Raw genomic sequence first — 27,029 nt, forward strand, 5'->3', positions numbered from 1 at the left:
CTATCTGCAACTACGAGGCAACTAATTCACCGGGTAAAAATAAGGGGTGGAAACCGTAGTGCCCTTTATGTTTTTTATGGGCACCAGGTTGACACCGTGGAGGCGAGTGGTTGACGACAACGCCGCCACATCATCACCCGGTCCGCACAGAGTATGAAAGAAAACAAAGGCGAAACTTACACTTTATCCATTTAAATAATTATGATGTTGATCATCGTTATGATTATAATTGCAACCATTATATAGAGGAGTACGGATTTTATTTATCTAATAAAAATTTGGTTTTTTTAATATAAATAAATTAGTTTTAAAAATAATTAGTAATTATAACAGGTTGTGTCGGTGTCTGGGCCACACGTGCTCCATGTCGGGAAACATGGTAATCCGGTTTGAGTGGACCACGAGACGAACCCCTCATTCTGAACCGGATTCCCTCTTTTTTTTTTGTTGTAATTACAAAAATGACCAACCCAAACCGTTCACCATTTATTCTTTACAAATATATGTATATGTATATATATAAACATATTATGAAAACTTTGTAACCAATATGATGGTGGCATACTGGAAAGCTTCACTAAGGACTGAATCACTCAGATGATCATAAGGGGGGATTCAAAAACTTTACAACAGGATAAATTCTAATGCCCACAGCTCCTCATAAGCCTCATGAATTCCTCAGCATCAACATCTTCATCACCTGCATACCACAAGAACCAAAATCTCAAACTACTACATTATTTTGGACATATCTCATATTAAGAGCTGATACTAGTATACAGGATACCAGTATTCTAAAATTTTCACCAGGACATATCTCATTATTTTTGTAATGTAATTACAAAAATGACCAACCCAAACCGTTCACCATTTATTCTTTACAAATATATGTATATGTATATATATAAACATATTATGAAAACTTTGTAACCAATATGATGGTGGCATACTGGAAAGCTTCACTAAGGACTGAATCACTCAGATGATCATAAGGGGGGATTAAAAAACTTTACAACAGGGTAAATTCTAATGCCCACAGCTCCTCATACCACAAGAACCAAAATCTCAAACTACTACATTATTTTGGACATATCTCATATTAAGAGCTGATGCTAGTATACAGGATACCAGTATTCTAAAATTTTCACCTATAGAAAGATAAGTTGATCTGTTTTTATGGGAGTTACTCTGTTTTAAGTTCCCCTTTCAAAAGGACCACCTTTGACTTCTTAAACACTCTTTTTCTTGGTTCAACCTTTTACAATTATCCCTATATACTTCCTTCAACAAGACAAGGCTTATTAGTAAATAGCAATAAAGTTCCATTTTACACTGTCAGCAAGAATAGAAAGTTAAGCCTTAAAAGATAAGAAAACATTCAAATAAAGGAAAGTGATTGATATCATCAGATAGAGAAAGATAAGAACAATAATTGTGATGAAATTTCATAACATTACTGCTATATTTCATAAAGGAGCATGTGCTCTCATTAATTTTTCCCTTTTTTGCAGCAAGCCCCTATGCATATGATGTACCGGCATAGAGAATGCACGATGGGTATGGTAGCATGCTGCAGTCCCAGTCCTCGACTATATCTCCATCCTGGTTACAGAGGGTGTTAGGATCAAGAGCACTAAGAGGGGGGGGGGGGGGGGGGGGGTGAATTAGTGCAGCGAAAATCTTACAGCAATTTAAAAGCTAAAGCTGCGTTCGTCCGATAAAAGATGATTTCGATATAAAAGCAGAATCACAGTGCAGTTTGCGTCTAAGTGCAGTTTTGCGTCTAAGCGCAGTTTGCGTCTAAGCGCAGTTTGCGTCTAAGCGCAGTTTGCGTCTAAACGCAGTTTTACGTCTAAACGCAGTTTTACGTTCAAACGCAGTTTTACGTCAAAACGCAGTTTTACGTCTAAACGCAGTTTTACGTCTAAACGCAGTTTTACGTCTAAATGCAGTTTTACGTCTAAACGCAGTTTTACGTTTAAACGCAGTTTTGCGTCTAAACGCAGTTTTACGTCTAAACGTAATTTTACGTCTAAATGTAGTTTTGCGTCTAAAAGCAGTTTTGAGCCTTGAAAAGCGTTTTATGTAGAAAGCAATTTGCAGTTATAAATGGAATCCGAATGTAAGCGTAAACTGCAGTGTGAAGATTGTACGAAAACACGATTTACGTTTGAATACAGATTCTGAAAGATCAAAGCTTAGAAACTCGTTCGTAAAGGCGCAGAGGGCAGTAGCAATGTAGGAGGTTTACAGTAATGATAAGGTGCTCAAGGTAAAAGCAAACCAGAGATTTAGAGTGGTTCAGTCAGTCTTGACCTACTCCACTTTTGGCTTCCTCTTCCAACGAGGTTACCGACGTCAACTAGCTGCCTTCCTTCAATGGGCGAAGGCTAACTGCCCTTTTACAGTTTCTCTCCTTTTGACAGGCTCAGGAGACAACCTTTACAGATCCTTTCTCTCCTCTCTTTACAACTCAAGACTTGAAGAACAGAAGGAGGAGAACTTTAGGACTTTACACAAATTTGAGCTCTTAGAATCATTGAAAAGATCAAGAATTCGGTGTGGATCTGTATCCTTTCAGTGTTGAATGGGTAGGGTATTTATAGGCCCCAACCCAATTCAAATTTGGAGCTCAAAACGATCAAATCCCGAAATTCCGGGATCAGGCGGTTGCACCTCTTGACTGGAGAGGTGGCACCGCCTGGCAGAGCTCGAAGACTGAGCTCAGGCGATTGCACCTCTCTGCCAGAGCTCGAAGACTGAGCTCAGTGGTTGCATCGCCTGGCAGAGCTCGAAGTCTGAGCTTGGTGGTTGCATCACCTGGCAGAGCTCGAAGTCTGAGCTCGGTGGTTGCATCACCTGGCAGAGCTCGAAACTGAGCTCAGGCTGATGCACCTCTCTGCCAGAGGTGGTTGCACCTCTCTGCCAGAGCTCGAAGACCGAGCTCAGGCGATGCATCACCTGTCCAAAGAGGTTGCACCTCTCTGCCAGAGCTTGAAGACCGAGCTCGGTGGTTGCACCTCTTGGCAGAGCTCGAAACTTGAGCTCTGGCGGTGCTACCTCTTGACAGAGGAGGTTGCACCGCCCAGTCTCGCTTGGAGACTGAGCCCTGGGCGGTTGCACCGCCTGGTGCAATCAGGGTCCGAATGGTTCGCTCCATTCGACCCAATTTGAATCTTTTCAGGGGCTCAATTGCCCCAAGATTAAGCTAATGGGATCACCTCCCATTTTCAAGCTTAATCATCGTGCTAACTACGATTAACTCTAAGACAACTTCTGCAGCTTGCTCCGATGCGTCAATCGCTTCTTCCGGCGAACTTCCGTCGATCATCCGATAAACCCTCGGTGATCCTTCTGCGGACATCCGGCATACTCCTGGACTTTGCGACGATCCACTTGGCGAGTTCCGACGAGCTTCGCTTGGCAAGCTTCTGGACTTCTCGGATCTGTTCTCGCTGAACCTCCGACGACCGTCCGAACTTCCGTCGAACTCTCGAACTCCCAACGTGATCATGATCTTGACTCCGGCGCAACTCCTGCTGCTTGTCTAACTTTCATCGTAGTTAATCCTGCACAACAAAACAAAACTTCGATCGAGACAATTAATCCTAAGCAATTAACCAAGTTGTCCGACATGTCATTGGTCCCTCGACGCTTCGTCCGATTCTTCGGCGCATCGTCCTCTCCTGCAGCCTATTGCCCAATCGGCCAGTTGACCCCGCAACTCCGATATCCTTGGCACAATACCCGCTCTTCTTGGCCCGATGCCCGAATCCACGGCCCGAAGCCTTCTGTCGATACGCCGACCGATCCACCGGCTCGACGTCCAATCTTCTGACATGTTCCTTCGGCACAACATGATTTTCCTGCTTTAATTGTTTCATCCTGATCGAAGCATCCTGCGTCACTCAAAACGCAGATTAAATCATAAACATATATCAAGTAGTTTCATCATCAAAATACGAGATTCAACAGAGGGTTGGTCAAAATCAATCTTTTAATCAATCATTAGCAAAACTTCAATGAGAAGTGATTATATTATATCTTCCCCTCGACAGGTCCCAACAAGTTTTAGAATTATCCGAACAAAAGTTTATTACACACAAATAAGATTGCATATTGATAAAGCAGGTAGAATTTTTACATTACCATCCTGGTCAATAATGCGAAAAGCCCTCGTAAGTTTTTTGCTGTCCCTTTCTCCAATCTTGGCCTTCATCATGTAAAGAAATTCATCAAAATCAATTGCCCCACTCTTATCATTGTCTATTTCAGCCATCAAACAATTAATATCCTGCAATAATAGAGTAGTCTCTTAAGATTATGCATTTACAAGTCATATAAAGTAAAACTGAACCTTCAGGGAACATCCAGATGGGCATCCACCATAAGGTAAAGTATTTAGACAGTCCAAAATTTGACCCATCTTTTAATAAACATGGTGTCCAATCCAACAAGATGAAAGCAATGCTGGTATTCTTCACCAATAAATATAGTTAACCATTATCCAATACTATAAAATGCATGCTAAAAGAGTCGCATGATCTTGAGGCCATTAGCACCGTCAATAATGACAAGAAATTTGAAAAAACTATGGGGATATTTAGATGCATGATAAAAATTTAAGAAAAGAACCCAGAATCAGTTCATTTACTCACCTACCATTATTCATATTGATTAATCATCCCATCACTAATAAAACAACCAACTAATATTCATAATCTTTGAATTTGAATTATAAAAGAGTTTCACCTTTACGAAACCACTAACCAAATTCACTTAAGCATGTAATAGCCTGTCAGATGTTGTAAATATAATGATCAATACTCGTGCAATTATCAAGGGACCTAGCATTGCACATCGGTTTAAAGTTGACATGTTATACCTGGTCAGATTCAATTTGGCTAGAAGGATAGATTGTCTGGTGAATTAAATATTGAGACTTCTTATTTGATTGGAATACTCGTTAGATGGGACTAGTATGGTTTTATTTGGGGTTAAGATAGATTGGATATCATCTTTCCAACCAAATGAATAGTGTTTCCCCAAAGAACCAAAACAATATGAGACAAGTCAAGCAAGAAATTGTGGAATGAGCACGTAAGACAGAGAGATAAGAGAGATCACTGTTCTAGTTAGTAAGAATAGTGTGATCAAAGAGGCAGACACATGGTCATTGACTTGAGTTTTTCCAACCCACTCATAATCATATGAGCCTTAAAACCTACAAACAGACTTGAGCGAAACTGAACCTTCATCAACCAAGGATATGGATATCCTGGTTAAAGGGGCAATTTGGTTAAGACACCTGCTATCAACCCATGGCATAGCTATGGCAGCCAACAGCTATAGTTGAAACTATGAACCCAAACCTCTTGATTGATGGCAACATCAGTAGTAAAGGGTGAACCTAGTGCCTGAGCTCCCGCTGCCAATGGGGGATCTAGGATCGATATATGCATCCTTAACTTTTTACATCAAGGCCGTTTCCAAGATGGCTACATGTATAGTGCAGAGCCTAAATAGAGGCTTCTACAATCATTATTTGCATAATGGCGCTAAACAAAGAAACTTTAGGCAAATGCAAAGCCTCCTTGTTAGTCGTTCTTTTACTCGGTATCCAAAACTCTACTTCTCTCCAAGACTTTGTGATAATTTCAACAACATGTTCAGTTTTAGCTGAGGAAACGATGTCCATTATCATTTGGCACATTCTTTGCATAATGAAACTAGTTAGTTATCTTAATTCTATTTGATAAAGATCCTATATGACGGACATGGTTGCCGGCAAAAGGAACAAACAAAAGTAAGCTATTAGCATTCTTGGATAAACAAGGAAAGCGCAGGGATGAAGAGGAAAACCAACCGTAGTCAACGTCTTCTGTCACTTCAAACCCCAGGGCCCTGCAGACACAGAACTAGGGTCACAATTTAGGGAAAGGAAAAAGCAGATAATAGAAAATCCATACATACCAGTTAAGCCACGTGATATTAGTACCTCATGGCGACATTCAGCTCCTTGGTGTCAAGGCTGCCTGCCAGACAGATTAAGAGGGTCAATGCGACAACGAAGAAAAAAGAAACCCAAAAGATTATCAACGTCCATACCAGATTGATCGGTATCGATATATCTTGCCGCTTCTGTTGGCTCAATCCATGATGGCGGCGCTCCGGGCTTTTCCTTCCTAGACCTCATCCTAGGGTGACATTTGCCTACACGACCAAGAACATACGATTCTTTCATTTACGATCCAACACAACATCACAATGCAAAGAGAAAGATCCGATTCCCATTCCCTTCTCAGGTTTTTCCTATCGGAAGAAGAGATCAGAGAAACGAGGAATTCGAGATCACGGAAGATTTCGTGATCACGGAGGACGAGAAGGTGGAGTACCATTGGAGATGAGAAGATTTCGTGCTTGCTTCGTCCCGCGACGATACCAAAGAACGGGATCTGGGAATTTGAAGGCGAGGAAGGTTTCGATTTGGATTAACGGGTCGGATTCACAAACCTAATGCATTTCGATCCGATCCGGACCCTACTTTCGATCCGCCACCACTGACCCGGTCCAATGATTAGACCAGGCTGACAGAACCAAGTAGCCCGGCCCATGAACTGGCCGACTCTTATCTCCAAGACTCCATCAGCAAAAAATATTAATTGAAGGGATTATTTCCAAATAATTATAAGACATGGAAATTGGAGACAACAGGCTGCAATAAAAAATTAGTGAATTCTATTTAGCCTATTTTTATTTAATACACAACCAAGAAGAAATGGGTGAGATGAAAAATGTTATATAAAATTTTTTGACCAACAACATGATGTGAAAAAAATACATTTTGTAAAACCCTAGTTTAATTTCATACAGAGAATTAAATTGATTTCTAAGTCTGCTATCAATAACTTTGTGCAAGCAAAGTATGCAACACTGTGAAAGCAAAGCGTGTAAGATTTAGCAAAACAGCATTGCACTTGGCAAAAGAGATCTACCACTACTAGATTGCTATCAACAAGGAAGAATGCTTCATCAACTTGTTCCTCTGGAACACAGAAGAATGACTGTTTTAATTTTCAATTATTTTTTGAATGAAATATATACCATGGTCCCTCAAAATGTGGTACAAGAACATCTAACTGGATTTGCTTTGGCATGGACGATATTTTTTTCTTCTTCCAAATAAGAAATTGAAAACCATAGCGGTAGGGATGGAAGAGCATCCGTCACACAAAAATAACCTCAAATTTTGCGCAAGGATTGCTCTCAACATGTTTCCCTAAATCAGCATCAGTGTCAAATCTAAAGCTGTACAATGCTTGTCTTTGAGTGAGACCAACTGGATAAATCCTGTATATTTTTAAGTTATCTCCTCTTAAGCTTTCTGGTCTTTCCTTCTTCCATAGAGGAGTATGATTTACGGACTGGAACTTGGAGAGAACTGCAGATTCCAATTCCCTGAGGGTTAACCTTCCAGATCTGTCACAATGTAAAAAGAAACTGCTTCAGCTGATCAAAGAGACTCTGGCAAGCTAAGAGAAATGAAATATACTGAGTTTGGTATCTTGACTGAAAGTGCTAAAGTTATTATACAGGGAAACCATCCTTAATATGTAAAATAATTTCAGAGGAGTTAAAAAGACCTGAGGAAGATGGATTCCATGTGAAATCTTCCTCTTTCTCTCACATATAGGTGGTACACAGTTCCTGATCCGGTGGTGCATTTGCAGGGGCGCTTCTGAAACTGCAAAGCCATCTCTTCCTTCTCTCTAATCTTTGTTGCAAGAAATATGCAGAGACGGCAAGATGAATGAACTGCAGCCATGTCCACAAGTGCCTTGAAAGCATCAGATGGACCGTCATATTTCCAACTGAAAAACCATTAGCTATCAGTTGGATTCACTGACAAGTCAACCAAGAAATTGTACATAGCACCAAGTTCCATCAAGATTCAGTCTAATCAGCATCAAAATGGATGTGATCACTGAATCACTTAGGACAACTACTAGCAGAAAATCCTTTAGAGAAACTGTGCAAAGTAATTGAATGACCAAATTATAAAACATAAGAAGTCCTCTTTGAATAGTATTTGAACAATTAGGACAACATAAAAGCATTTCATCAAATGAAACTCTACATTGTAATTTTGATTACAAGATTATTCGAAAAACCTGATTTGACAGAAAAGACCTCAAACATATCAAATGGTCAAGAAGTCTTCTTCCATCTGAGGCTCACTGGCTCACACTGGATAAAAGAATTGCTGCACGATAAGAGTTTGTAATGGGAAAAGAGACTCAAGCAACTGCACCAAAATAGAAGGCCTGATTGGAATAGTAGAAGATTGTAAAAGCTTGTGGTTCAAATAAGTCCATGACTTGTAATCTGTTAAATCGCATCTCATGTTTGGTTTTTCAAATTTTTTTGGTATTTTACAAGGTCAAATAGGTGAATTTGGTTCAGTTTGTTTGAATTAAATTGAAGTCATGAAAAGGGAAGCTTAACAAATTGGCACTATTACCAGTTTGGTCTCACAATATAACCTCTATTTCCTTTAAAGAGTTGTTTACTCCAGCAAGGAAAGAGGAAAGTTCATCAATAGTAAGTCATAGTGACCCAAGTCACCCAACTATTTGAGGTCAGCTACATAAAGCTTTTGTCCTCTTTGAGCATTGGACAAAGTGATATCCTTCGTTTTTTTAAGCAATGCACTTAGTTAATTTGCAAAAAATTTAAAACAATTCGTCAATTGTCATAGTAAAGGGAAAAAGTTTTTTAAAAACAATCTTCAAAGCTCCTTATAATTATCCAACAATATTTGTGAGAGGATAAGTTGTCTCTTATCAGTCATCATTCACAAGATTAACTTTCATATACTACCAGTCGGAGTCCACTGCTAAAATACTGTTGCTATCTTCAATAAATGTGATGAGTCTCAGCTGACTCTACACAAATTTCATAAAGATTTGATCAGTGACCATTTCTCCTAAACCAACGCTCTCCTTCTGTCCCATCTTCTCCCTCTTATACCCTTAGATACTGTTTCTGTTTATTAACACCACAGAATTTGATTATGCAAAATTCTGTAAAGACCAAAATAAACTGATACGCACCATCTGATATTTTGATGCTAGCTTCACATGTCAACACCCAAAATGAAAGATATTCCTTTTTGCCAATGGTAACTAGTGATGTGCTCCGAGATATAACTCAAACAGAATGGAAGGAACAGCAAAAGTCAACAATGAAGTGATAATTCCAACTGTCAGTAATTGAGAAGAGGTAGTACCTTACTGACTTGTTATAAGCATCTGGATTCGTTGCAAGGAACTTCATGGTTTTAGCTACTGATTCAACATCATCAAGCTCTTTAATATGCAAAACTGAACCAGGAGAAGGTGCAAAATCTTGGATATTTGGGGCACCAACCACAACAGGGATGGCTCCTGCAGAAGTTGGTGTCAACAACTATGTACAAGAATAGCAACAGAATGACAATCATGCTCCAATCAAGGACTCTTCGGTCTTCACATATGATGCCTAAAGAATTGTTCTGATGGCACATGTTGTCATGGGTTCAAATATACCATGCTAAGAAGATAATGGTGTGTCATGCCAATCAACATAAAAACTCCAACAACTAGACAAGGAAATAGCCATACCTGCAACAAGGGACTGAAAGAACTTTTCTGTAACGTAGTCCTCCTCATTGGAATTCTCAAATGCAAAACTGAATTTGTAGTGCTTCAAAGCTTCTACTTTGTCCACTATAACGATAAAAAAAAAATGTATACATACAATGCTTCTTAGAGGAAAAAAAGTTGTGACAGAAACACTTCAAGAATGAACAGACTCTATAATTCACAACATTATTTATACTCACATTGTAATCTGTACCAAGATAAACTTCAAAAACAAGTACCACAAACAATAGAAACACTTCAAGAATGAACAGGCTCTATAAGTCACAACATTATTTATACCAAAAAGAGGAAAACAACACAAGCTTCACAGGTTGGTTTCACGTTGAAAGCAAATGGTAAAATTTTGACAGTATAGATTGAGCCTTGCCCTCAGGATTTCAATATTTTTCATAGCTGACAGCATATAGATGGGAGAAGGTTTGCAGTAGGAAGACAGAACATCGATTATATTCCAATTCAATTGTTTTTATTTTATGATAAATGTAATCTGGAAGAGTCTAAGCTTTATTTGTAGAGTGTAAAGGAAGCAGGAGGAGGAGGTGGAGAAACGAACAAGGAGATGCAGAAGAAGGAAAAGAAGCATAAGAAAACACAGAAGTAGAAGAAACAGTAGGAGGAAAAGAGCATAGGGAGAAGCAGGAAAATGAAAAGGTAATGCAGAATGAGAAGGTAGAGGAGAAGAAAAAGGAGAAGGAAAAGAAGAAGAAGGAGAATAATAGCAGAAGAATAAGGAGCAAAAGATGTTAGGACTCAAAACTTCTAAAAGTAGTCTAGCCTCGAAAAATAATATCCTAACATTAGCATTTCAATAAGGAGAAAAATTTTAAACATACCTTTACCATCTCGATTTTGGTGGCATACACCATAAGAATCAATTTTAATACCTAGCTTCTCAAGCATTTCAAGAGCCTGTAGACGGAAATTATGGGCAACACAGTTAGAAATAAAGGCAGCTGCAAGGGCAGTTTCATTCTTTGGTTGGATAGGAGCCATGATATCATATTCTGCCCACGAGAAGTACCCAACTGGAACATCTGACGAAAGACTAGTAGTCATTAGGATGTTGTACCCTCTCCTGTAGCAAAAGAAACAAGAAAATCAGTTTCACATTAAGAACTATAATCTAAAAAGTTCAAAATTCAAGGAAAGTCTAACTTTCAGTCTTATTATATCCAAACAATGTCAAATTATCAATTAACATAAAGATGTATCTGCGTATGAAGCAAGAATTGGGACCTACCTCAAGCTCAAGCATATTGCAGAGCAACACTATTAACCAAAAAGATTTATGATGATAGGAAAAAGACAAAGATCAAATCAGAACTAAACCTTATTCTACATTTCCTAAATGCCTAAACGAGTACAATTAGCAATCAAGTCAGATGGGCTTTGACATTCACATATTCTCATAGGACCAAGATGCTAGGTTCAAGAAAAATTAGTAAGTTCCCAGCAAGAAATATCTGAACTTTGGCATATGATAAATATTTGATGAATTGTTCCTTTGTGATTCTAATGTTTACTTCCTCTACAATAGAGGATTTTTTGTAAGTATAAAACTAGATCTATTCTATACAAAACAAAAGTAGCCCAAATTTTTGGTATAAAATTGAGACCAATAATTAAGCTCAATGTGGTGCTTGAGAAAACTTGTCCCCACTATCAAATTCTCTAACATTTAAATTTAGTTAAATCTAAACCAAATGGCTAAAACCTCATCAAATAACTCAGGCCCTAGAAATCAAAAAATGACAATGGATAAACCAAGTAAACAAATAGAAGCAAATATGTCACAGAAGGAAGTTGGTGACCGGCTAAGATACACGCGAACAGATACATGTTGCAGCATTCAATTCTCCACAGAAAGTACATAACATTTTAACCAAATTATGGATCCTCTAATGATTCAATAAAAAATTCATAACACTATGAATGAAAAACACTCTTGACTTCCATGGGCAAATGGCTACTGAAGATACACTAACAGCAACTTAAAGCTACAAGGGTAAGCCTTGGTGTCACAGTAAGATTGCTCCTCTTTGATTTAGGTGACCAGAATCAAACTATGGAAATTGCCTTGCTACTTGTACAGGTAAGGATGTGCATGATGACATGCAGTACAAACAATGGACCTCCAAAACCTGCTGTTGACATGGTAAAACCACTAAATGTTAAAGCATAATAACACTTGGTGTTCTGGTGACCGTAATGTTTGTACGTTAAGCCTCACCAACAAAAAAGAAGCAAAATGAGAAACTTTGAGATTGATAGACACTAATTTACAACAATTTTAACCAAATAAACTGAATATATTTTGATAGATAAAGTTGAGTAATTCTTTTTCAAAGATCGACCAAGAAAAAGAATATATTAATTATTAAGCAACCCAAAACAGAAAAAGGAAGCTTATAGAAAAATGAATTATGCTTACCCACCGTCGTGCCACATTAATATTGTTTTCTATATAATATTTTGATGATTCCATCGACCGATGGACAACGGCAGTTGATGGTTGTTGAGGTAGGTTAAATGTAGCATCAGGTACCCTTTTCGCTACAGATCCAAATTTACAACCAACCGAGCACGTACTCCAATCCTGAGAAAAATTGAAAAGGAAAATGGAAATTATATACAGAAGAAAACTGAAAACACAGAAAGCATGTTTGTTCTTTTTCACCTTAGATGTACTGGTTAATCCTTCAACATAACCAAAAGTATATATATTGGATAAAAGGGTATTTTTCTAGAAATGTCAATTTAACCTTTACTTGCAAAGTAAAATATATAAAGAATGCTAATTGAGTATTAAAAACAAAAGTTGGCTATGATGTCCTTTATGCATTTAAAAAGGATTATTCCACTTTCCCCCAAAGAAAAGAAAAATGAACTGCAATGACAATTAGAAATTGTGCCTATCCAAACAGGTTTTGTTTTCCATTTTTAGAAAACAGTTTTTGAGCATGATTATGGAAACAAGTCTGAGAACTGCTGAAAAAATTTAAAACATTATTTATTTACATTCTTGAGAACAGTTTTAAAGAACTGAATTTTTGTTCTCAAACTTAGAACTCATACCACAAGGGACTCAAGAGATCAGAGAAAAAAACAAGCAATATGTTTCTCGTAAAGGACATGAATAAGGGTACAATTCAGTTCAGAACTTGAAATTAAAAGAAGGAAAGCACTCAAGAAAGTGTATTTCAATAATTTCTTATTTATAAAAAGGTTAATAGGTAAGATGAACATTAATGAAATATTACTAAATAAATCCGACCTCGTGTCCTCCAGTACTTAGTATGTTTTCTATTCTAAGAAAATGATATTTAGAGCTATTACCCCAACATGTCAATTCTGAAACCTTTTTTTTTTTTGTTCTCATTCTTGAGAACAATTTTGAAGAAATAGTTAAAACACAACCAAACAGCCTCTTAATTCCTCAAACTCGTAGGAAATAATATAACATATGTAGAAGGGATTAAAAGGGATAACAGAAAAATAAGTCACATGTTTCCTCAAAGCAAAGCAGTCAAAAAATAGTACTTCAATAACCTAGTTAAAAACTTTAATAGATAATATTATCAACAAAAGAAGATTACTATATAGAAAACAACAAAACAAGAATTTAGACCTTCTGTCTTCTAGTATTTTTTTAATACTCATTCTTAGAAAACTGTTCTTGGACACAATTTCTCCAACAACTCAAGGAACCATTGAAACAATTTTGTTCTGGCTTTCCAGGACAGTATTACCAAAAACTGATTTTTTAAACGCAATCAAACAGGCTCTTAACTTTTTGAACTAAAAAGGACTCATATAACATACATAGAATGGATTGGAAAAGTAAAAGTGAATGACCAAAGATAATTTACTGAATAAGTGAACAATGAAACAAAGATCAGAGCTTGTATCCTCTAATAAGCTCTGTGTTTCCTATTCTGAAAGAACAATCACAATCACCCCGACAAGTCTGATAACTTCTGAACCAAAAAAAGAAAAAAAACACAGTGCTTTTGTTCTCATTCTTGAAAATAATCTTAAAGATTTGATTCAAGCGCAACCAAACCAGCTTTTATCTTCTCATATTCAAAAGAATTTGTATAACATATCTAGAAGGGACTAAAGGGCATAAGAGAAAAAAGGCATGTCACATGTTTACATACGAGCACAAACAAGGACTATGAATCAGTTGGGGCCACAAGATTTAAAGGAAAGCAGTCAAGAAATAATCCTCCAATAATTTTGCCAAAGAATTTACTAGGTAAGATGAAAAACGAATGCAAGCTTGCTACATAGGTAAACAACAAAAAAAAAGATCAGACTTTGTGTCCCCTAGTAATTTTTTTGCTCGTGTTCTTGAAAAACAGTTATTGGAGACGATAATCCACGAGTCTGGGAACTTCCGAAGCTATTTTGTTCTCATAGTTGAGAACAGTTCTCAAGAACTAAATTCTGGAACACAACTAAACAAATTCTTGAACACAAAAGAACTCAAATTACATATGTACAAAGGCTTAAAAGAGACAAGAGAAAAAACAAGTCACGTGTTTCCTCGAGAACACAAATGAGGACTTCACGTCAGTTGGCATCTTGAAATTAAAAGGAAGGCAGTCAAGAAACAATACATAATTAATCTTGTTAAAGAAAATTACTACGTAAGAAAGAACAATGAAAGAAACCTTACTAGATAAGAAAACAACAAAAGAAAGATAAGGTTTTGTATCACTTAGAAAAGCCACGAAATTATAGGGAAAAAGAAAGCACCTGATTCTCGGCGCCGGAGACGATGATGGGATAGGTAGTGAAATCTCGAGAGTACCGGATGGCGTCCTCTCTCTCCAACCAATCCTCGCATCGGCTGTACTCCCCGCCATCGTCTTCTACGGCACCGTGGGAAGACGAGGAGACGGATGCGAAGGAGTCTTCCAAGGCAACGCTGGTAGAGGGGAAATGGAAGGTGGAGGCCCAGTGGTGGACCGTGGCGACGTTCTTGACCACGTCGAGGCGGCCGAGGAAGGCGATCTCAGCTACGACGACGAGGCCAACAAACAGAGGCATCAGATTCGGCCATCGCTTCCGCGGGGTCGACGGCTGCTGCGTCCCCATCCGATGTCTCTTGCTCGAACAAGGAGGAGGCGAGCGAGAACAGAGAGGAGAGGGTGTTTGCTTTCGATCGATCGATCGATCGATCTATTCGAACGTCCTCGGGCTTGCTCTTTGGCCGGTCCCCCTCGGTACATCAAATGGGTACGGTTTTTCTAAGTTCACTTACATTGACGGTTAAAATCTATGACATATAACGAACTATATAACCTTCAAGTAAGATGGAATTTAGAGACAAATGATTAGTAAATAAATACAAATAACATATAAAAACAAAATATTCTAATAAATTATAAAATTAATTTATTATGTTTAAAAAATTACTATAAATATAATAATAATAATAATATTATTATTAATAATAATTTTAACTAAACCAAATACATGAAAAAGACTGATGTGTATAAGAAGAAAACTGTTTTCTTGTGTGGTGATGGAGGAAATAGTACTATTGTTTTAATTTCAATTTTTTTTGTTAAAACTTAATTATTGTTTATTTATTTCAGCAATAATAGAGTAGCAAAACGGAGTTTGACTACACTGTATGATCTCGCATCAGTATAAGAGCCCACAAGTCTATTACTTAAAACATATGAGTTGATTCAAAGGTCTTTCAATCAAAATAGTAGTGTCATAATTGGCTTGATCAATTTCATTAGCTAAATATTGTTTTCTATAGGATCACCTTTTGTTCTATTTTTATCAGTAGCTCAAATTACCTAAATCAGCTCGCAAAGGTTACCTAAATTAACCTTTTCGTGCTCACTAAAGATGTTGCATGACCTCTTCAACTTGCATGCCCACCTAATCGGACAAGACTTCAAGCATCCAATTCTTTTGTCTTAAAGAAGCATTGTAGCTACAAAGATGCAATTTGTTGAAGATGCAAAGAATCCAAGCAAATGAAGTGGTCCTATTCAATCTTGGTTGTGAGTAATACCCACATCTTCTCAAGAGATGGAACACTCCTGCAACCATACAACTTACATGTTTCCATGGAGAAGATCATCCTAGTCACTGAAGAAGTTTACACCTTATGCCTTCCAGATTGACTACCACAAACTACAGAACAATTTCTACATCTCAAGATGGAGGACATTGTTGCACCAATGAAGTAGGGCTACTGTCGTACATCAACTTTTTTGGTAAAATGGTGCTGCTTCTAGCTGCAAAAAATGAAATATATCTTCTTCCCATCATGCGCAGGAAGAAACTATCATAACTTCCTTTTGGATTATCTTTTCCAATGACATGCAGATGAGAGTTCAATTTACAAAGGTAAGGCCATATTACTCAAACAACTGTCTTCTTGATACACTGAGATTGTTGTTTACTGAAAACACAAAAGATTGCTAAAGGCGCTCACAAGAAAACAAGGCTGAGGCTGATATACATAATAACTAAAGGCTGATGGCTTATTATAGGTGAAACAGGAAACATGTTTCGTCAGCTGAACATTGTTCACGCACGAACTTCAGGTGTACTTGCTACTCTATGCTGACGAAGAAGCATCCAATTTGAAATCAGGATAAGCTTGTCCATCCCTATTCGACTTTGCATCTTCTTTCAGTACAAAGAACAATCTAAAAACAAGCATGCTTAACCTTGTGTCTACTACCATGTACCAGAAGCTTCATTCAGCATTCCCATAATTCAACTGTTCACCCGTTGATTGCCACACAGTGATGCTTCAGTCTCCACGGGCAGAAAGCCTGCACTCACCTCTGGTGTTCTGCCACTGGACCATGCATTCATTGCTTGTAGACAAGCATGTTTCTCATTAGAAGTTGATGCAAGAAGTGTTTCTCCAGATGGAACAACCTGAAAAATAACCAAAACAAAGATATCAGATGAAACTCACCTGGAGAACATCTCATTCCACCTTATACGAGAAAGAAGTCCTGGCAGTGAACGAGTTCAACGCATTACTTGATCAGTGATCGGTTCATGAACCACAGCATTCCCAAGTCTTCTTTTCCTGTGTATTCTAATCGACTTCTTCCCAGCCACAAGCTCGTCAGCAATGAAGTTCTGATCTGATACTTCTGTAGGATCAAGTTTCAGTTTTCAGGATACATATCCAAGTGGATAAAATATGACTAACAGTTAAAATTTCGTTTTATTATTGAAATAACGTGAGCTTGAGATTTGTAGAACTAAAACCATCATTCATTTTGCATATTTTTGTCAGGGGGTCCTCACTATAGAACTGGAATCAATAAGCATTTAGCAGACAATCTGCTTTATCTTTCTCAGATGCCTTGCGAATGCATCCTTCTTTCCAAGTGCATACAGAGGGTACAAATAGAGAAGAGGTAAAATGCTTGATGATTCCATCATACATGAACGAGTTGTGAAAACTTTTGGATAGGTAACCTACATCCGAACTGAACATTTTCTAGTGGATCCACAGGAAGCAGCAAAACAAGCATAAGTATATTATGTTTTCCTATGAGCAAACAAAAGTACTACAATGTAAATTTATGAAGACTATAAGTGGTTGAACGAAATAAAAACTTTCTCAACACAACTTACATTAATTATTAATGAGGAGGAGGGAAGAATAAATGCTCTTACCTTCAGCAATGGTTCCAACATCACCATCCATCTCATTAGGAGATCAATTATTTTCTACAAATTTTCTTTCCAAACTAGGGGGTCTTCTGAATATATATATATATATTTCTTACCAGAAAGAAGTGAGTGTTCCTCAGAATAAATCTCCTACCATGGGGTAGACCAAAGCAGCCAAACATTAGATAATAATTGTCAAACTAAGGCATTTAATCAAAGTTGGCAAATAAGGTCCTTAGAAGTGTAAGCAAAGCATGTCTCACAGTGAAGGGTGAAAAAAAGCTGGTGGGATAAATTAAAACGTATTTATAAATACTAAATGAAAGATTTAGCTTTCTGAGGATGAAAGTCTGGTTGTCTTTTGGTAGTTTCCTTATTAAAAACAAGACAACAAGGACAGAATGGATAAAAGTTGAAATGCAACTTTTCTAGATCACTCACCTTAAGGCAAACAAATATGCCTCACCTTAAGCAACTTCTTTATATGAAATTTCATCCATAACTAAAGAGAAAACACCTTGATCATTTTTATTATTCTGAAAATCTTTGCAGTTTACACTTCATTAAATGGATAATGATGATTGTCTTATCACATCAACACCAACAAACCATATAATGGTTGGTGGAAAACAAATTTAAAAATTCTGCCTTACTTGAAACAAGAACACAGAAAGAAATGGACTTGTAACAGATAGTGAACGAAAATCTAGGTGAAAAAGGAGTCGCATATGAAAAGAAGAAGATTAAAGAACCTGCACTTCTAGCAACAGAATCTTCACGACAGGTCCATTTTGAGCTTGTTGCTTCTCCATCATGCCTCACATTTGCTAGCTGGACTGATGGTCTGATGAACTCAATATTGTCAACCCTATCAGAAGACCTAACATGCCTTTTCTTCATAATGGAAGGTGACCGAAAATGTTGAATCCAAGGATTTGCATAAAAAGATAGAAAACCACTCTCAATATCTGCAGGGTTATTATCCCCATCAAATCTGCGACTCTCATGACAACTCCTACACAAGGCCTTAAACTGCAAAGTTAGATGTTATATGTCATGCCAAAAGATGAAGGGTACCATTGGGGTAAAGGAAGAAAGAGGAATCTCTTACCGTCTGACCAAATTTCGAATAATTTTCATATGGCTCACAGAATCCCTTGTGCTTTTTTATCCTTGACAACCAACCCACAAATGACTTAGAATGGTATTCTCCACTATATAACTCATTAACAAAAGATTCTTCAATGGAGTTGAGAAATAGTGTGTGTTTTTCATCTGTCCATTTATTCGATAGAGAATCCACCAAATGAGTATCCTGAAAGATTAGAACAATGCCACATTCTTAGAATATAGGAAGATACAACAATTTACAGAATGAACATTTAAATCAGCTAATGAACATGCAATGCAAGAAGGTGAATAAAACATGCAATGATGAAAATAAAGTGCATAACCTGACTGCAAGCGAATAATCAAAGCAACAAAAATAAAAGTTGCAACCTCACAGTGGAATCAATAGTCGAAAATGTCATAGTAGAAGAAGGTCAAGAAGTAATCCAAGTACTATAAGTATTGCCACCAAAAATGTATACCAGGACTTCAGGGACAGATTGAGAAAATTTCACAAACATTCGTGATCTGATCTCAACAAAAATCATTTTCCTAATTGGCCATTTGGAAAAGAACAAAAGCTCTTGGTTTTAGTGACCTTAGTGAAGTGTAGCAGAGATTTAAGTTGCAAGTTAAGATTGATAATGATGGCCTTTTCTTGGAAAATGGTGAACATGTGGTTGTCAAAGTCTCTAGTTGCGGCAGTCATGATGATTGTTGTATTTGTGGAGTTAAAAAACGTAGAGTTCCACTGATATAGATAAAAAATGTAGAGTTAAAATTGTACCATCTGATAAGTTCTAATATTGATCATTGTTAGGGCATGCAGAGCAGGGGTATAGGGGCTTATAAGTATAATTTTCATACAAAAAAGGTTTTCAGTTTTGCGTGATTACCAGTGGCACAAAAAGGATTGTTCATCTGTAGACGAGGCATATTAGGCCAGGTCTATGGCTGGACAAAAATGGGGATTGAGCGATGAGGGTGTGAGAGCAAGCCAAAGATGGGTGTAGAGTTCCACTGAAGTATTTGGTCATTCTAACAATTTGCAGATACAAAGCAAACCAAATAAATGAAACCATTAAAGAAAAGAAAACATATAATTAGGTACTTGATACTAGTAGAATTTCCATGTGTCAAAAACAAGGGAATGAGTTGTATATGTTGTTCTAAAAACTAATAGAACATGGAGAAATAAGAGTCAATAGAAAAGGCTGTTCTGTTTCACGCGTACATGCAGTGTGCTAGTAAGATTGCAACTAGTGTATTAGGTTGAAATTACTGTTTGTGTTATAAATAACAATAATAAAAGAGCTATAAGCTAATAGCATATATCCATGATCTTGGTGGGAGACATAAAAGAGAGTGAGTCAACAAGTCTTGTTGCCTTAACACCAAGTGAAAAATGCTATGGTGTGGAAGCAGCCATGTCACTAACCATGGGGCTTGAACCTCTAACAGGGCACCATTTAGGACTGAAGTGTTTGGACCATGGATCAAGTTCCGAGAACTACTTGCAAAATGGACGAGGACAAGGGGGAGGTGAACAGCAAGATGTTTTCTCAAGAGCTGCACTACCTGTCAGATGCAGACCTTCCACTCATATGAGGTGTTGCCATCATTGTCCATGACCCTTCACAGATTGCAAGCGATGTGAAGGTCATGGAGGGAACCGAGAGTCAGCAGTTGCCCATGAATGCAGTCTGTGGGTCATCCCCTGATGCCTACTGGTTCATTGCTGGTGGACCACCCTCTACTTAAAACATGGCCACCACCATTGGGCAAAAGCTCTTGCCTAAGACAACTTCCAGTTGTCCAAGGTATGCAACAAAACCCTTACCCACCCCATGTGTTGCTCTCTTAGCTTTCATCTCCCCTTGACCGACTTAGGCCTTGAAGGGACCTGCTGAAGTCCTCTCCGATAACCTGTTAGGTTTTTTGCCCCGTCTTGTAAAGCATCCACCAGCTTTCTCCCACCTTTCTTAATAAGGTCCTGGTCAGCTAAAGTATGAACAGAATCTAGGAGTTCAACACCCATCGATCATAAAAAAAGAATGTACACTTACGGAAACTGATCACAATAAAACAGAGGATGAAATAATGGGTAAAAGTCAGAAGGGAGCAAACAAGTGCACTATATTGTATTACTGGCAAGCTCCAGCATTGCTGGCAAATTTATGGAGTTGAATACGTTATATTGTACTTATCCAGCAACACTGACAAAGTTTAATTTCTATTCCACTTTTGGGAGAAGATCAGAAGACTTCCTACTGAGAGAATCCTGTTAAGAGAACAATTTTACTTGTAGAGGTTACCTACTATAGTTTTCTACCTAATATATGGAGTAAAGATTCTCCCCTTCACCTTCATTTTTGTTCTATAGAAACATCCTTACAGATCTTGGACGTGATCTCACCAGAACATCCTGCAGAATTTAAGAATTGGTTCAGATAAAAAATTCTAAGATATTAACAAAACCAGACACAATGTGAACTTAATCTGATTAGATGACATCTATCTCAAGTAAACGAACCCATAAGATCACAAACAAAACCACCTTTTTCTTTACATAGTCAGCTTTCTCATTAGCAAAATCCATTTAAGCCAGCAACGCCGACGTTCGTATCACAAAGTGACCAAATTTAAACAATTACTAAAGACTCTGTCCTCTCTAAGAAACTTATCTTCTTCCAAAAATTCACAATTCCAAAATTTCTTGGAAAGGAGATTGCATACACCTTTTTAATCCAAAATAAAATATCTCCTGCGCATTTTCTCATGCTTAATTATCAAAATATCTCCTTGATACCCAAGATTCCCCTCCTCTCCAACAATGATATATAAACACTAAAGAGAAGAAATAACACATAAATTAGCACTGCTGTTCAAGAAATACCCATACGATAAACCTAAAATTAACACAATCCAAAGTAATTCACACAAGCATCCACCGAGATTCGTCTTTAAAGACCCCAATCCTCGGGCCGATCAAATTAGACCAAAAGGGAACCAAGAACCATAGGTACATCGTAAGCGAGAGGAAATCATCATTTACCTTGTTCGGGCCCTCTATGGTCGACATCTCTGCCGTGCTCGGCCGATTCAAAAGATCATCACCCATGAATACGGAGATCTCTTCCCAGGACGGTTTTCTTCAGCATCAAACGTGAAGAAGATAAATCTCCCTCGCCCTATGCCGCCTCCTCACCGAACGGAAGAACTAAACGGAGAGTGACAGAGATTTTTTTATCGCGGTTATTCTCGGTGGGGTCCGGTGGGCTTGTCCGTCGTGGCGACTGTTTGCCACGTGGAAAGGCCGTTGTCGGTCCCAATACATGGTGGGGCCTTCGGTATCTCTCCAGCCAGATATTTTTGCAACGGCAAAAGATCTGCCTGCCGGATCGATGACGTGGCAAGAACGGACATAAAGGGACTCTTTTAGCCCCCAACAAGACAGTGTTTCGTGTTCCAATACTTACACCAAAACCTTTACCCGACCCACGTGGCTCTCTTCGCGGATCCAACGTGTGATGAGTCTGCCACGCGGGGACTCGATGAAGAACCGTGGGTAGGCATCCTTCGTGGCGATACTTTTCCTACCTTTCTTCCCTTCGCCAGCTCACGAATCTGCCCCATTACTGGAAGGCCCATTTCGGGCCCACGTGACCCCTTTCCAATCGTAAAGCAGGTAGTCACGGTGGCTAACAAAGTCGGGTAAGAAAACATTATTGGCCAACGGCTTTTTGTCACTTACAAGCGCAATGCTTTGAAAATTTAAAAGGGCATTGTGTTCAATTATTATTGCAGCAACGAAGCCACAAATTTAAAATAGTAATTATAATTTTGTTAACGTGAATCATAAATTAGTCCTTTAGAATCACGGGAAAACACAATTTTATGTAAATATTATCATTATTAGATATTATCTTTTGGATCTTGTTTTCCTTATAGAAAGAGGGAAGATATGGGACGGGGCACGCGGTCGGGGTCAAATGTGGGCTATTTGAGTCCGTAATTAATGTGAATGTGGCTAACTCGAGCTCAATGTGTAGTTGACCTGTTGAAGCCCACCGTACGGCCGTTTCTTAACGAACTAGCGTCGTCGTGAGACGGAGACCCAAACCGAAACAAGACCTGTCGGTCGAAGTTTCTAGGGCTAGTGGTCGAGTACGCTACGCTCTCCTGTGATCGTGGAGAGAAACGGAGGGAGGAAGGGGAAGAAGGGAAGGGAAGGATGTGGCACGAGGCGCGGAGGTCAGAGAGGAAGGTCCACGACATGATGGACGCGGCCCGGAAGCGGGCGCAGCGGCGCGCCGTGTACCTTGCCAAGCGCCGTGGCGACCCCCAGCAGTTGCTCCAGGTCACCGGTGCCCGCTGCCGCGTCTACCGCGACGACGGATTGTACCAGGCCGCCCAGGACCAGCAGGGATTGTGCGTAATCCGCCCTTTTCTCCATGACCGCTGCTTCTTATTCTAATTTATCCTTTGGTGTTTAAGTCTTGTAGGTTTTACACTTTCGTCGGTGAAGGTTAGATTATTACGTGATTTCTTATCTATTTGGCGTTTAAAGTTTCATCTTGACGACGTGAGCTTGGGAGACGTGTGTCCGAATGATTAGGCTTGCTGTTAAGCAAGTTCTTTTGGTTGATAATGCTATTCATATCCTAAGAGGACAAGTTTCGTAGCATCTGATGTCTTTAATTGTACCGCTTTGCATTCGTCAGGAATTAGAATTTCTCCAAATCAGAAACGGTTAAAACCAATGATGTTGACATCATATTGTTAATAAGTACCTTGGTGATGCTATTAGCTCTTCCTGAAAAGTGGACCCTAAATATTAGGGAGTTGTGTCTTGGTGGAGTTACAGCTCATTTTGGATGTATTTTTCTTCATTGGTAATGGACACTATATGACCTACATTAATAATAGTGTCTCCTAGCACTTCCAGGATAGCTTTGTAACTTTATTCTCATATATATTGAAGATACTTTGGATCCAATCATTCTTTGATATGGTTTAACTTTGCTAAGTGATCTTTGGCATCTATGCCGATTTTCACCTCCATGCTTACTCTTGTTTTCAACTTTAGCTGCATAATTTTTTTTTTATCCTCCATGTCCGGTGAGGAAGAATCACGGAGTTGTAAAGTCTACACTGTAAGGAACAAAAAGTGATAGCAAAACCTTCTTGGTGTTTGCCTGGTTGGAATTTCAGTGAATTGCTAAATGAAGGTTGACGTTTTCAGCTTATCGTATTGAATGGAAGAGGTGCTTATGTCTAGGCAGATTCTTATAGGAAGTCAAACTAATCTAATACTGTTCACAGTGCAAAACATGGTGACCAGTCAAGTGTCAACTGCTTTACAGGTCTCAGATAATTGGATGCTTGTTATACTTGCTGGTCTTAGTAGTTCTGTGCCACTGTCTCTTGTAGATTGGTTGCTTTAATCTTTTCTGGGCCTAGATTCCCAATTGAAATATTCTGAATCTTGTAGTTATCTTTAATCTTTCTGGTAATCTGCATCATTGTTCTTATTGCAGGATACCATGGAATGGAAAGCAAGATATCTTGATTGACAGGTTGATTTTTGGATCTTATGCAAATCATAAAATCAATGCAGCCATTACAGAAATTTTACGTTTTGCTTGGCAGATTTGATGGCCGCGCTCTTCTTGATTTTATTCGAGATTCTAGTTCTCATGCTTATAGAGTTCAGCAGAAAACTGAGGAAGAAGAAGAAGTAGAAGAGTTTGTTAATTTTAAGCGTTACCGGGATTTAATTAAGCTTCGACGTAGAGGATGTCGGTAGTTTGACTTTTTCTTCCATCTCAGTGTTTTAGGATAATTATTTTTTTCTTATTTTTTAAAATTTCTGATATCAGATATGTTTTTGGACATGTTATGTAACATGACTAGCTAAATTATACAATATATGCTTTTGTGTAATAAAATATATGTCCACAGTTACTGATGATGAGGGATTGCAACATGTTCACCAACAGCTGGAGGCAAAGAATTCACTTCCATTTGCATTTGAAAGGTATGAGTACATTTGTTTTTCCTCTTGAAGGTGTTGGTTAAGTGAGATGCTCTTGAAGTGTTTGACTTAATAGCTTGCAAAAATTATCAGTTTGTTATGCACGTGAAGGCTGCAAAATTTGAAGAGAATATGGAGCATGCTAACATATAAAGCAAAAAGAAATTTCTTGTTTGTGTCAGCTTGTTAGTGCCTTGTGTTACACCTTGTAAGGTATCTTTTTTTTTTTTGTGTAATCCCGCCTATCAAGTTAGGCACTTGGAGATCTATAATGAATTGTTGGAATGAAATATTGTTGCCAGGAAACCTAAAATTTTGACTCCTCTCCATCTATATCTGAATTTTTTGCATAATCTCTATTGCTCTTATCAGGTTGCATACCTATTTATATAATTAATTATCAATTCTGTCTCTTATTGCATGATAAAACCACTTCAGTGGTGGACATGTCCTCGTGTTTTATCCTTAAGTTTCCTACGTGGGATTCTCTTAGAAATATTAGTTTTTCTCCTTTCAGTGCAACCAAGTATTTCTAACCATCACAGTGATTTCTTGGGATGTTGTGGTAGTCTTTTGAAAGCATAACGAGTAAATGAAGGCCACATTTGTGAAACTTTTCTTGATAATATATGAGGCTCCTGAGGTAATGAACTAAGAACCAACTTCATGAGTGTTTTAGTCACAGTACATGAAGACTTAAGGTCGATAGTTTTTTCCAATGAAGCCATGCATAATCGAGGATGTATACCAAGATAATTTGTTTAGTTTGCTGAAACAAGTTCTCAGAAATGTCTTTTATTCTTCTGAGTCACAAGTCGCATGTGTTTGCTCTTGTTCAACTGATTAATTATTTGACAAAAGAGATTCTGTCTGTACAATCATACAAATTGTTTCATGTCCATGTTTTTCCCTCTCCATAAGGCTAGCAGCTCAAGTAATCCAGTTTTGGGACCAACTCCTTCATTTCTGCTGCAAACCATCTAAGTCACCTAGTTTTAGCACTTCAGCATGGAGGAATCGGATGAGTGCTTACCATGTTGCATATTCTCACTTGACAGATTTTTTGAGAATATGTTTAAATTGATCTGCTTATTGTAGTTTAGCTTTATTTGCACACAGGCCGCGATCCACACAGCTTCCAGTGAGCAAAGGTTCATACTCACAGGTCCGATTCTCCTACAAAGGAGAAGGTCATGAAGAATCTCACAATTTGGACAGTGAAAGTGAGGATGAAGATAATGATGAGGATGATGATGAAAAAGATTTCAGTAGTGATGATAGTAATGATGAGAGGATGGAAACTATTGCTAAAGAGTTTGGCATCAAGAGATACAACTGGCTTGTTTATATGGATAAAAAGGCCAAGGAGGAAGAGAAAAGGCAAAAGGAAATAATTAGAGGAGATCCTGCTATTGTAAATTCATGTTTATTTTATTGATGTGTATATCTATACATGTAGTACCAATTGAACTCATTATCTTTAATTTGCTAGAGAAAATTGAGTCGCAAGGAAAGAAGGAAGGCTTCTCAGATGGAAAGGGAAAAAGAAAGGGAAGCAGCACATCTGACAGGAAGGGCACCTCATCATGATCCTTACAGGTAAAGTCATGGTATTTACATTTTTCTTTTTTCACTTTACATGGTCATTGACAGATCTGCCTCAAAGTATTGTCAGTGTTATGTCTTTGATGATGGTTAACGTCCATGAACATACAGGGAGTCGCGTCAAAGTCCCACATATGAAGCTTATCCCAGGAGCAGAATGTATGCTTTAAATGGCTTATTTGTTAGAAGTTATTCCTTGGTTCTAGATTTTTTTCCTTTAACTTTATTTCAACAGATCAAGATCCAGGTCCCGGTCATTTTCACCTTCACATTCAAGATGGCATGAACACAGTTCTCATGCTGATAATGGGCATCGAAGCAAGTCGAAGCCTCCGAAAATTGAATATATTACAGAGTTTGGTGGTACAAACAACTTGGACCAAAAATTTGGAGGAGTCTCCCCACCATCATCTCCATTGCAAGCTGATCTATCAAACCGGTTGGGGCACTCGACCTTTAATACTTGCAAAGATAGATTGGGAACTTTTCTCTGCTGCAGCTTATTCTGATGGTCATTCTGGTTTCCTAAAGCTGCGTATATGGGGTTCAGGGTTTGGTGGAACTTTTAATTAACGGTCATTACTTAAGGGTGGGGGTCAGTATTTGGTCAGGTTTGGGTGTTCTTTAGGTTGGGGATCTGGAGCTAAAGTTGCACTCTGGATCCGTTTTATAGCTTTTATTAACACACACGACCTATGTGTAAAACTGACTGACATGATCGCTTCAAGAGTTCCTGTTCTGGATGGATGTTAACACTTTGTTGCCTGCAATGTCACTCGTTGTTTTGTATGCTTGCAGGGCATCAGGTGGTCGAATTCTTGAGGCACTTCATGTTGATCCTGCATCTGCTATGTCTCTTGAACAGGAAAAGAATGCTAAAATGTTGAGACCACCGATCA

At 38.3% G+C, this 27,029-nt stretch overlaps 3 protein-coding genes and 1 long non-coding RNA gene across 13 annotated transcripts in view; 1 reads left to right on the forward strand and 3 right to left on the reverse strand.

Moving 5' to 3' along the window:
- Positions 1–485: 485 nt before the first annotated feature.
- On the reverse strand, positions 486–6,567 carry LOC135624467 (uncharacterized). 2 transcript variants are annotated; one of them, XR_010491695.1, is made up of 7 exons: positions 6,396–6,567; positions 6,109–6,213; positions 5,974–6,035; positions 5,867–5,904; positions 4,150–4,294; positions 1,149–1,602; positions 486–700 (listed from the first exon to the last, which is right to left on the reverse strand). It is a non-coding gene; the product is annotated as an uncharacterized LOC135624467 (long non-coding RNA). The 2 variants fall into 2 exon arrangements; XR_010491696.1 differs by lacking the exon at positions 1,149–1,602 and having other exon boundaries at positions 6,396–6,564.
- Positions 6,568–7,051: 484 nt separating this feature from the next.
- Positions 7,052–14,942, reverse strand: LOC135625632 (glycoprotein 3-alpha-L-fucosyltransferase A-like). Of its 2 annotated transcripts, XM_065130685.1 has the most exons (8): positions 14,466–14,942; positions 12,140–12,300; positions 10,731–10,779; positions 10,538–10,613; positions 9,663–9,767; positions 9,290–9,446; positions 7,644–7,871; positions 7,052–7,479 (listed from the first exon to the last, which is right to left on the reverse strand). In XM_065130685.1, exons 1-8 carry the CDS (start codon positions 14,805–14,807, stop codon positions 7,227–7,229), a joined length of 1,371 nt encoding a protein of 456 aa, XP_064986757.1. In that variant the 5' UTR covers positions 14,808–14,942; the 3' UTR covers positions 7,052–7,226. The 2 variants fall into 2 exon arrangements, with proteins under 2 accessions (XP_064986757.1, XP_064986756.1); XM_065130684.1 differs by having other exon boundaries at positions 10,538–10,779.
- A 1,061-nt stretch (positions 14,943–16,003) lies between these two features.
- Positions 16,004–21,710, reverse strand: LOC135625537 (uncharacterized). 3 transcript variants are annotated; one of them, XM_065130470.1, is made up of 6 exons: positions 21,544–21,681; positions 20,853–20,913; positions 18,490–18,693; positions 18,131–18,410; positions 16,734–16,849; positions 16,004–16,625 (listed from the first exon to the last, which is right to left on the reverse strand). In XM_065130470.1, the coding sequence occupies exons 2-6, from the start codon at positions 20,856–20,858 to the stop codon at positions 16,458–16,460; spliced, it is 774 nt and encodes a 257-aa protein (XP_064986542.1). In that variant the 5' UTR covers positions 20,859–20,913; positions 21,544–21,681; the 3' UTR covers positions 16,004–16,457. The 3 variants fall into 3 exon arrangements, with proteins under 3 accessions (XP_064986542.1, XP_064986541.1, XP_064986540.1); XM_065130469.1 differs by lacking the exon at positions 20,853–20,913 and having other exon boundaries at positions 18,131–18,404; positions 21,544–21,710; XM_065130468.1 differs by lacking the exon at positions 20,853–20,913 and having other exon boundaries at positions 21,544–21,710.
- Positions 21,711–22,593: 883 nt separating this feature from the next.
- LOC103969813 (uncharacterized) overlaps positions 22,594–27,029 on the forward strand; it is a 5,402-nt gene continuing 966 nt past the window's right edge. For 5 of the 6 annotated variants that reach the window (XR_010491882.1, XM_065129362.1, XM_065129364.1 and 2 more), the window contains exons 1-9: positions 22,595–22,919; positions 24,029–24,067; positions 24,141–24,289; positions 24,453–24,528; positions 25,645–25,939; positions 26,018–26,124; positions 26,242–26,289; positions 26,366–26,569; positions 26,929–27,029. The exon at positions 26,929–27,029 is cut by the window's right edge and continues 1 nt beyond it. Coding sequence is in view for 5 of the 6 variants with exons in the window: in XM_065129362.1 (XP_064985434.1) it covers positions 22,723–22,919; positions 24,029–24,067; positions 24,141–24,289; positions 24,453–24,528; positions 25,645–25,939; positions 26,018–26,124; positions 26,242–26,289; positions 26,366–26,569; positions 26,929–27,029 (1,216 nt within the window). In the remaining variant the exon portion in view is untranslated. Of the gene's footprint in view, positions 22,920–24,028; positions 24,068–24,140; positions 24,290–24,452; positions 24,529–25,644; positions 25,940–26,017; positions 26,125–26,241; positions 26,290–26,365; positions 26,570–26,928 lie in introns of all 6 variants that reach the window. The other variant, XM_065129365.1, reaches the window with a different exon arrangement.

This window comes from Musa acuminata, chromosome BXJ2-10 (genome assembly GCF_036884655.1).
Source record: "Musa acuminata AAA Group cultivar baxijiao chromosome BXJ2-10, Cavendish_Baxijiao_AAA, whole genome shotgun sequence".
NCBI lineage: Eukaryota > Viridiplantae > Streptophyta > Magnoliopsida > Zingiberales > Musaceae > Musa > Musa acuminata.